This window comes from Poromitra crassiceps (genome assembly GCF_964638095.1).
Source record: "Poromitra crassiceps genome assembly, chromosome: 23".
NCBI lineage: Eukaryota > Metazoa > Chordata > Actinopteri > Beryciformes > Melamphaidae > Poromitra > Poromitra crassiceps.
Genome location: NC_139639.1, coordinates 5,072,394 through 5,082,568, shown reverse-complemented (window position 1 = coordinate 5,082,568; position 10,175 = coordinate 5,072,394). Strand labels below are relative to the sequence as shown.

The following is a 10,175-nucleotide window of genomic DNA, read 5'->3' as shown; positions in this document are numbered from 1 at the left end:
ATAATGAACCCGGACCCTAGTTTTGGTATTGCCCTAGTTCAGAGGTCACTGCGCAGGCGCCCGTAAACACGCAGCATCACTGACACCGACTGACAGAGGCAGAGCTGAGCATCTTGCTAACTAGCTGAATCATCTGGTTGTTGTCGTCCCAGTTTTTGTGTGAATTTTAGCGTCTTGCAACATAATGGCAGCAAGATATGACAGAGCGATTACTGTCTTTTCTCCTGATGGTCATCTTTTCCAAGTAGAATACGCTCAAGAAGCTGTAAAGAAAGGTTCCACTGCGGTAAGTCCTAAAATGAAACTAGCGTTAATGCTAAACTAGCTAACGAGTAACGCTAGCAGGTAGCAAGCGTTTTGTCGCTGTGTCACTCTCACAACAGTTTCATTTTCATTGTGCCGCCAGTAATAGTAGGAAATATGTTTTGGCCATGATCATTAGGTTACTTAGCTAAACTAAGCCAATGGTTTATTTCTTTATTCTGTTAATGCAGCTAATATTAGCTCCTGAGTCCTGTGCTGCAGCAGCAAGCGTTAACAATGCTAATGTTAGCTTCGAAAGTTGAGGATTCTTGAAGGCCAATTGTTAAATCGTGTGGAAGTTCTTTATAACTTCTGTACGACATTTTTAACTTACCACAGCAAGTACAATTTATGCTTGCTGCATATGATTTTGGGAGTAATCGGTTAATACCCTTTGACTTCAATTAACACTTGCAAGTCCTGACAGGAGTGTGGTGCCAATTTCCCAATGAAAATCTTTTGAATATGCTCCAATGTTCAATTGGATGGTCATCTAATCTAAAACATTGGCGTAAACCTCCTATCTGAACGTTAGCAGCAGGTTTTCACTCCACATTGATTGTACACATGAATTAGTTTTTTAGACAAGGTTCATGTAAGCTAAATATGGCTTGAAATCAAGCCAGTGCCCACTTGCATAGCATTGCCAATAGATTACCAGTTTCCATGTGGTATAGTTGTATAGTATTCATAGTAGTATTCATAAAGGAATGTTTGTCTAGGATGTCTAGTGGTATTGGAATTTAATGTTATTAATCATTTACCCGTTCTGTCCACTCATCCATAGCTAAATGTATTTGTCCACTCTGTTCCAACCTTCCTATTGTTGTTGATCATAGAAATTAATGTAGGCTCTCTTTTTTTTGTCCAGGTGGGAATCAGAGGTAAAGACATTGTTGTCCTTGGTGTTGAGAAGAAATCTGTAGCAAAGCTGCAGGAGGAAAGGACCGTCCGCAAGATATGTGCTCTTGACGAGCATGTCTGCATGGCATTTGCAGGTGACACAAACAATAAAATTGACATCAATCAGTGAATCATATGTTATATATATATCATATGCATGGTATCAGGGTCGTCGAAGCTCACTGTATTGTGATAATGCACGGTGCACCCTAAGATGTCTCTTTCCACAAGAAATGCCATCTACCCCAGCAGATATTTATACCTGGTTTTAGAATTTGTAGCTCATGTTGTTGTGTTCTGTATCTTCCCTCTATGTTGTATAACCCTCTAACCATTTAGTTTTTCTTATTTCCAGGCCTGACAGCAGATGCCCGCATTGTGATCAACAGAGCTCGGGTTGAATGCCAGAGCCACAGGCTAACTGTTGAAGACCCGGTCACAGTGGAATACATAACGCGCTACATCGCTACACTCAAACAGGTAGAGGCATCTCTATTCCTAGCCGCTGGTTTGCTTCATTTTTGTTTAAAAATCTGCTTCGTAGGAGTAACCACTCATATCTGGTTTTGTTTTTTGTCCCCCCCCCCCCCCCCCCCCCCCCCGCTCCATAGCGCTACACTCAGAGCAATGGACGCAGGCCGTTTGGCATCTCTGCTTTAATCGTTGGGTTTGACTACGACGGGACCCCCAGGCTGTACCAGACAGACCCCTCAGGAACCTACCACGCCTGGAAGGTCAGTCATTTTACCCCCACTATACATCTACTTTACCTTTAATCTTTTTGTTGTCATTTTCATTACAACAAAGAAAATGTAATATTTAATGGGTTATTCTTACCAACACTTTGTTTCAGGCAAATGCGATTGGCCGCAGTGCGAAGACGGTGAGGGAGTTCCTGGAGAAGAATTACACGGATGAAGCCATCGCTGGTGACAACGAGACAATCAAGCTGGCCATCAAAGCTTTGCTTGAGGTGAGTTAAACATCAGTCTCTCTCTTCACAGAGAATGTTTTTGTACACACTGTAGGATGACATGCTAGATGCATGATAGACATGTACAGAGCACACTGCTGCAGCATTAAACTACATTGTGCCAAATATAATCTAATTAAAGAATTACAAATCTCTTTTTATAGGGGTTTGGGGGGGCGAGACTTGGATGCATTGCGATGCGGACGTGGATGATTCCGAATCGATTCACAAATGTCCAAAAATTTATTTTCGAAATTTTGGTTAATAACATGATGTTGACGGAACGAAAAAGGCGGAACACAACTAAGTGCAGTGTAGCAGCTGGAGAGTCTATCCGTGTATCTTATAGTTCATCTTAAAAAAAAGAGGTTACAAGCATTTTTTTAAATTGAATGACTCATTACCTTTGGACATGAACGTGAAGTATAACGTGAACGTACGCTGTCAGCCAGAGACTAACGTTGGCACAGCAGAGCAGCAATCAGCAGTAACAAACGAGACCGGCTGACCAACACACACCTCCGTCTATCATTTCGCTCACTTAAACGGTTTCGTAATAGGCCTATAGTTCAAGTTCAAGTTTATTCGTGTGTCCCAGAAGGGCGCTTTGGGTTGCAGCAAGACATACAAACATAGAAAACAGGCATAACATCACATAACATCCTGAATAAAAACATAAAAGGATAAAAACATAAACATAAAGTGCAGACAAAGTTAAACACAATATAAGCATACTATATAGTATACTTCTAATGGAGAATATGTCTGATAAAATGTTGCAAATGATGCTGGCGTTGTCAGCCCTTGTCTGGTCTTTTGCTTATGGAAGAAAGGAAGAGGCAGAAGTGTAAAAATAAGGAGAAACGGTACCTCATGGGTGATGTGATCTTATGGGTGATATGATCCCAGGTGAAGAAAATAACTCTGTGCTCAGTCTTTCACCTCAATTAACCAATTCTACATCTAACCTGATCAACCCGACCGACCCAAGTATCTACACAAATCTCGTACGTGACCCATTTTGATCTGAAAACGGCGAATTTCACAGAAAGGTGAGGAGTTTGCATCTCTGTTCTGCAGTGTTTCACACAGCAGCCAGCAACACAGACAGAGCAGACGGCACACTGGGAGTCGACCAGGAAAATCAAAATTCATTTCAATATCTCAATACAAACAGTGTCAGTCCGTAGGTTGTGCCAGGAACATGAATGTGGTGAGATCAGCTCCATGTTATTCTGCTGTAGTAATCACTAATGGGACTCTTGGCCATCACAGTTTCACAAGCTCTCCATCCAAATTATAGCCCATTATTTTCACTTTGTAATAACATTTGAATAATTGTTGTTTACATTCTAGCAGCCAATGGCATCGCTAGAAAGATGCGAGTCTCAGGAATAAACAGAATTCTGCACCTGTAGCCAGACTTTGATGTCACTGAACTTGTGTTGGTCACATTGTATCCTGGCTGTATTCATCCTGAACCTCAGAAACAGACCCTCTCTCCTGTCAGCAGCTGCACTTAAATTCACCCATTTAATTTAATTATGCATCATTCAAATATGCTATGTTTTTAAAAGTAGCGAGTTGTCACACAGTGAGGAAAAAATGAATAGTGTATATTAAAAATCAAAAATGTTGATGCATCAAGATCCATCGATAATTGTTTTATCATCGAATTGTAGCCCTCCGAATCGGAATGGAATTGTGAGGTGCCTAGAGATTCTCACCCCTGCTCTTTTATAAGACTTATCATGTTCGGTAGCTTCTGTGATGCTACTTTAGCATAATGTAGTGCACTTAGAAGTTATTTGTTATTTAACATATCCATAGGTTTTGCGTTACATAGGTTCTTAGAATGTAAAATTGTTAATCCATAACCCCACTGCCAATCCCAATTTATTTTTCCTTCTTCTTAATATATTATTGTCAAATTAGTTTATAATATATTATTGCCCTAAGCAACTGCAGGAGAGTGATTATCAATGTTTTTTTCCTGCTGTATTTAAATGCATAAAACATTGTCTCATAGCCTAGCAACATGGACCCAAGAAGACTAGGAAGCAGAGTAGGAACCTATGGCTGGTGGTGAAGTGCTGATTTGCTGTGCTTTGTCACATGGAGTATTTCTGTTTGTTTCAACAGGTGGTCCAGTCAGGAGGGAAAAACATTGAACTTGCTGTTATCAGACGGAATCAGCCACTGAAGGTAATCTTACCCCAGATTGCATTTGGCTGTTATGTTTTTTTCCCCATCTGTTACTGGCCGAGTTGTCAACTGCAACCTGCATGCAATGCCTTAGCTGCTGTGGCAACTAAGTCAGTAGTGGTGACAGTAGTGACTAAAGTCAGTTGGTCACTACTAGGGCATTCACGCTTAAAAACGGGTCCATTGGAGTGAATGGAGATGACCCAACTCTTAACCATCTCAATGGCTCTGGGTATGTGACAGAGTCCTGATTGGCTCTGAGAGGCTGTTTATAAATGAGCCTTTAAGCCCCAGCAACTTGTCTGAGCCGGAGATACCGACTGTTCTGACTGCAGTAACAACATAGTAGAAAATGATTGTTCAAACAAATTTACGTTAAATTTATTTATTTATATTGTTTATTCCTAAAACCACAGATAAACGATTAGTCGACTATGATGTACAGTGCCAACTAGTGGTTTTGATAGTCGATTACTCTGTGAAAGTCCTAGTCACTACTGCCACTACTAGACTATTATTACCTTGCAAGTATTTCTGTGTAGACTAATAATTGCTTTTCTTGTCTGTTTGCAGATTTTGGAGTCTAAAGAAATTGAGACTCTGGTGGCTGAGATTGAGAAGGAGAAGGAAGAAGAGGCAGAGAAGAAGAAGGCGAAAAAATCCACTTAAATCGGTTTCATATCTTCAGATTTATTTTTGTTGCTTGTAATCTTGCACACATTTCTCAGTGATATTGGTAGCAAAGAATTGACATTCAACTTCTATTATTTCCAGTTGGTTTCAGACCATTGTGTACATTGAGTACGGCAGAAAGATCTCAAGTTAGGGTTCAGCCCTCAAAACATACTTGGTTACCGGATGTTTCAGTGGCGATCAATTAGAAAGATTGAAATACAGCAGTTGCAACATTTTGAATTGTAATGGATCGAAATACTCAATAAAAGTCGACATATTTGTAGCATGTTTTTGTCTCATTAACAAAACTTTTTTTTTTAGCAGCAATTAATATTAAGCCAGATGGTACACTACCAGTTAAATGTTTGGACACCACAGTTTTAGTTATTTTTGACTGTTTTCCAGATCTGTGTGGGAAATAGTTTAACGAATGCAAACGATCTTCTATCAAATGGCTTTGATGTGGTAGTTTCTACCAGTAACGCCATAATGAGTCATTTGTAGTAAATGGACTGACCAATTTCTTCAAGATGACAATGAGAGGGACTGTTAAAACGGCAGAAGTGCATTTGTATCTAACTCTATTGATTACCTTACTGCAATACAGAGGACTGCGATATAAAGATAACTAGTTTAAAACTGCACCAGAGGCAGTATAGCAGTGAGCGTCCGTTAAGTGCAATGTTTTCATTTATCAGCACTCTGCGGCACAGGCCTGGAATTGAAAAAGGGTTAGCGACGTTAGCGTTAGCTGGGATTGCTTTTAAAAAGTGCTCACCTACTCCTCTCAGTCATTTAAAACAAATTAGCGATGAGCTAAAGAAGTGTGTAATGGCGGCCCGCAACGAGACCCCCACTTTTTTGCCTTCGCCTTCCCCTTTTATTTCACCCTAAATTCGCTTATCAAGCAACTGGCTGCTCTGAATTCTCAACGACACAATTATGGCCGGCGGTGTTGCGAGAGCTGCTTAATGGGATCCTGGCCTCAGACCCCAGTGGGAACTTTCAGTGACTTTAATCTGGAGCCCTTTGAAAAAGTTGTGCCGTGCTGCGCTGAGGTGCCCCGGGGGGGTGGTGGTCCCTCTCTGACTCTCACCAAAGACATCATGGTGAATGGGTAAAGTCCTTCATTTACACTCATCTCCCCCAAGCCAGGATTTCCTGAGTGGGTGCCCCCCCCCCCCCCTGCCTTGGCGAGCTACAGCAATTGCACTTTGTCTGCAATTTGTCTCGTTTGTGAGTCTTATAGGTTAGGTTGGTCTGCTGGCTGATGTCAAGAGGATCAATTAAGCTGCGATGCTATTATGATGCAAGCAGAAGCAAAACCTGGGAGGCGAATATATATATATATTTTTTGTATGTCTGTTTTGACTACATTTTGGAATCGATACACTAATTGCTGCACACTAAGCCAATGTATTTGTAATCGCCGTGCTGTCACAGCCAGTTTTTGGTGCTAACTGCTAACCAACCAAGAGATGCTCAATTCAGACGATGACAAAAGAAGCTATGTGTAAAACCTAAAGAAAGTTTATCCCGGGCTAATCCTCTAGCGACAGAGGTTATCTGATCCATCTTGTCAATAGTACCGGAGCAGCTTATGCTGCGGCTGTTGTGCCGAGACTCGTCTTTTGAACTGCTTGTGGGAAGAAGAGTTCTTCTTTTTCTTCCTCCCTTCTTTCTTTCTCTTTTTTTTGTGTGCCAGCGTTGTTGTTGCCCATAATCAGAGCTACTGTTGCCCGAGGACAAAGTCCATCTCTCTCATCGCTGGCTGCTGCTCATCATTAATGCAGAAAATAATGGCTCCACCAGAGGTCATCGACGGAGGAACGAGGCCCGGGGACATGTGCTCTCCAAGCAAGAATGCACACCGCTGCAGGCTGTCCACTGAGTGCATTGTTTGTGCACACACACACACGCACAGCTCACATACACACACAGCTCACAGGCCATTTGCACATAGATAGACACTGTATTAAAGTGTACACACACACACAACAGATTGTTTTTAACAGTATGCACAAATCTCTGTCTCTGTCTCGCGGTCTGTCATGCACAGACACACTTGAGGCAAAGTGTGCGCTTATGTTGTGTAGTCATCGATAGAATACACATACTAGGAGGGGGGAAAAGCATTGCATGTCTTCATATGGTTGAGCTATTTAGTCCCATCTAAGAACACTGGTAGTCTGACTTTTGTCTAAATATATCCGTTACCCTGCTCCTCCCTAGCTGATTTCCAATTCATACTAGGCACATTTCACTTTGAGGAATCCACATTTGTGTCATTCTAATGTGCCACCCTGTGGCCATGTTTGAAAAGTAGGCCCCTCTTGGGATGTTTAAAATTTGCCAGTGTCGAAATGACCTCGGGTCCAAATAGGATCATCGCTTCAAGGGCAAAAAAAACACACAGAGACCCACATCCCCACGGGAAGCAAGGTTACCCCACTGTGCTCTGCTAAGACTGTTTTTTTTTATACTAGCACTGACATTATTTAAGGCTTTATTATCACCTTCTACCAGCAGGGCGCAGTGTTGCATAAAAGCAGCGCTTGCTCTCATCAGGTCGGTTACACTTTCATCTCACTTTGTGTGTCCTATACAGATTTGACAGAAGGACTCTATAGCTCACAGCGAGCAGAATCTACTGGCTAACTGACATGTTTTTTTGTCTCTGCTTTAACACACGGCCTCAAAGAGCCTCTGAACAGTTGGATCCACGGAGGGGAGAGAGTTGTGTGTTGCTTCAAATTTGTCAGATGAGAAAAAGCAACATGGCCCGTGTCCTCCGGCGATGGCCAAGCTGTCAAAGTGTGTTGGGTCATAAAAGGCGACACTCTCGACACACTGTCCCTTTTCCGCGTGTCACATGTTGACATACGCTACTACGCCATTATCTGGCTATCTGCTGCCCTCTGCTCATCGTGCCCCACAGGGCGCTGCTGCAGTAGCCTATGAAGTTCAGGCTTATTGGTATGTTGGCTTACATAGGCCTATCCATAAGCAATCTCTTTGAACTTCGAGCTCATCTCATATCACACATCTCATATCTCTCTCACTCCAATCTGGGAGCCCAGAGTCGATCAGTCCGACGACGAAGATGACTCTGGGACAGACGGTCCATATCTCAGGGTTTCCTGAAACGTAGAGCGGACGTCCCGCCCCTTCTGTTATTACAGTCCGACGACGTCTCATGCAGCTATTTATTATTATTATTATTATTATTATTATTATTATTATTATTATTATTATTATTATTAGCCGAAGTGTCATCTGGACCTACAATCGATCAGCTCCAACTCCATTCTTGTGGCAATTGGACTGTAAACAATAACCGCGGCACGCGGAAGAGGAAGTCTTGACGCGGACATCCACTCTACAATGGTCTCAGAGTCTTGGTGGCCATATTGTTCTCACTCTGTCCTTAAATCTATGTTCTCTCTCTCTCTCTCTCTCTCTTTCTCTCACACACACACACACGTATGCCAAAACACAGCACATGTTAATTTTTGATGTTGCGCCCTTGGACACTATTCTCATGGTCACACAGAGCAACATATACAGAAGGAGTAATAGATACAGCTGATACAGCTCTGGTTGTCGTTGAGCTTTGTGCCCTCTGAATGGTGCTGGAAGACTAACAGTTTGTGTGAAGGGACTAGAAGGGACGGTTTAGAGTTTCCCCTCAAGAGTCACCTGTCACCACTTTTGTCTCACGGAAGAATACAAGTGCATCCTCTTCTAATTGAAAGTGGATACCACTGGGCCAGATACAGAGAAAGGGAGAGAGGAGAGAGAGAGGGAGAGAGAGAGAGGAGGGGAGACAAGGGAGGAGAGAGAGAGGAGGGGAGACAAGGAAGGAGAGAGAGAGAGAGGAGGAGAGACAAGGAAGGAGAGAGAGAGGAGGGGAGACAAGGAAGGAGAGAGAGGAGGGGAGACAAGGAAGGAGAGAGAGAGGAGGAGGAGAGACAAGGAAGGAGAGAGAGGAGGAGGAGAGACAAGGAAGGAGAGAGAGAGGAGGAGAGACAAGGAAGGAGAGAGAGAGGAGGAGGAGAGACAAGGAAGGAGAGAGAGGAGGAGGAGAGACAAGGAAGGAGAGAGAGAGGAGGGGAGACAAGGAAGGAGAGAGAGGAGGGGAGACAAGGAAGGGGAGAGAGAGGAGGAGGAGAGACAAGGAAGGAGAGAGGAGGAGGAGAGACAAGGAAGGAGAGAGAGGAGGAGGAGGAGGAGAGACAAGGAAGGAGAGAGAGGAGGAGGAGAGACAAGGAAGGAGAGAGAGAGGAGGAGAGACAAGGAAGGAGAGAGGAGGGGAGAGACAAGGAAGGAGAGAGGAGGAGAGACAAGGAAGGAGAGAGAGAGGAGGGGAGACAAGGAAGGAGAGAGAGAGGAGGAGAGACAAGGAAGGAGAGAGGAGGAGAGACAAGGAAGGAGAGAGAGAGGAGGGGAGACAAGGAAGGAGAGAGAGAGGAGGAGAGACAAGGAAGGAGAGAGAGAAAGCAAAATGAGAAGAGAAGGAGAGGCAAAAATGAGCAGACAGAGCTAGAATCAACCATTCCCAGGATGCTGGAGGACAAAAGAAAATGGCCCGGGGTCCCCTGGCCTCTCAGGGCCATGACAGAACTCGGGGTCCCCTGGCCCCTCAGGCCCATGGCCCTGAGGGGCCAGGGGACCCCGGGTTCTGCCATGGCCCGGGGTCTCCTGGCCTCTCAGTGCCAAGGCCGGGGTACCCTGGGACATGGGCCTGAGGGGCCATGGGATCCCAGGGGCCAGGGGACCCCGGGTTCTGCCATGGCCCATTGGCCCGGGGTCTCCTGGCCTCTCAGTGCCATGGCCCGGGATCTCATAGCCTCTCAGGGCCTCTCAGGGCCATGGCCCGGGATCCCATGGCTTCTCAGGGCCATGGCCCGAGGTGCCCTGGCCTCTCAGGGCCATGGCAGCAGCCAGTCCCACACATCACATAGCATTACTGGGGATGGGGTTACAGGGAAATGTCAGCCATAGGATGATTTGATTGCCTGAGGGAGGAGCGATCTCACATTCCCACGATTCCTCTCTTTCCAGCCACACCCTCTTTTCATTGTACTTTTCAATCCGTTTCTCCTCCGTCTTGTTT

The 10,175-nt window shown here is 44.3% G+C and overlaps 1 protein-coding gene across 1 annotated transcript; it reads left to right on the top strand.

The window, feature by feature from the left end:
* Positions 1-83: 83 nt before the first annotated feature.
* Positions 84-5,339, top strand: psma8 (proteasome 20S subunit alpha 8). Its single transcript, XM_083658768.1, has 7 exons — positions 84-286; positions 1,175-1,301; positions 1,562-1,686; positions 1,818-1,940; positions 2,060-2,179; positions 4,322-4,384; positions 4,958-5,339. The coding sequence occupies exons 1-7, from the start codon at positions 185-187 to the stop codon at positions 5,051-5,053; spliced, it is 756 nt and encodes a 251-aa protein (XP_083514894.1). The 5' UTR covers positions 84-184; the 3' UTR covers positions 5,054-5,339.
* Positions 5,340-10,175: the final 4,836 nt, after the last annotated feature.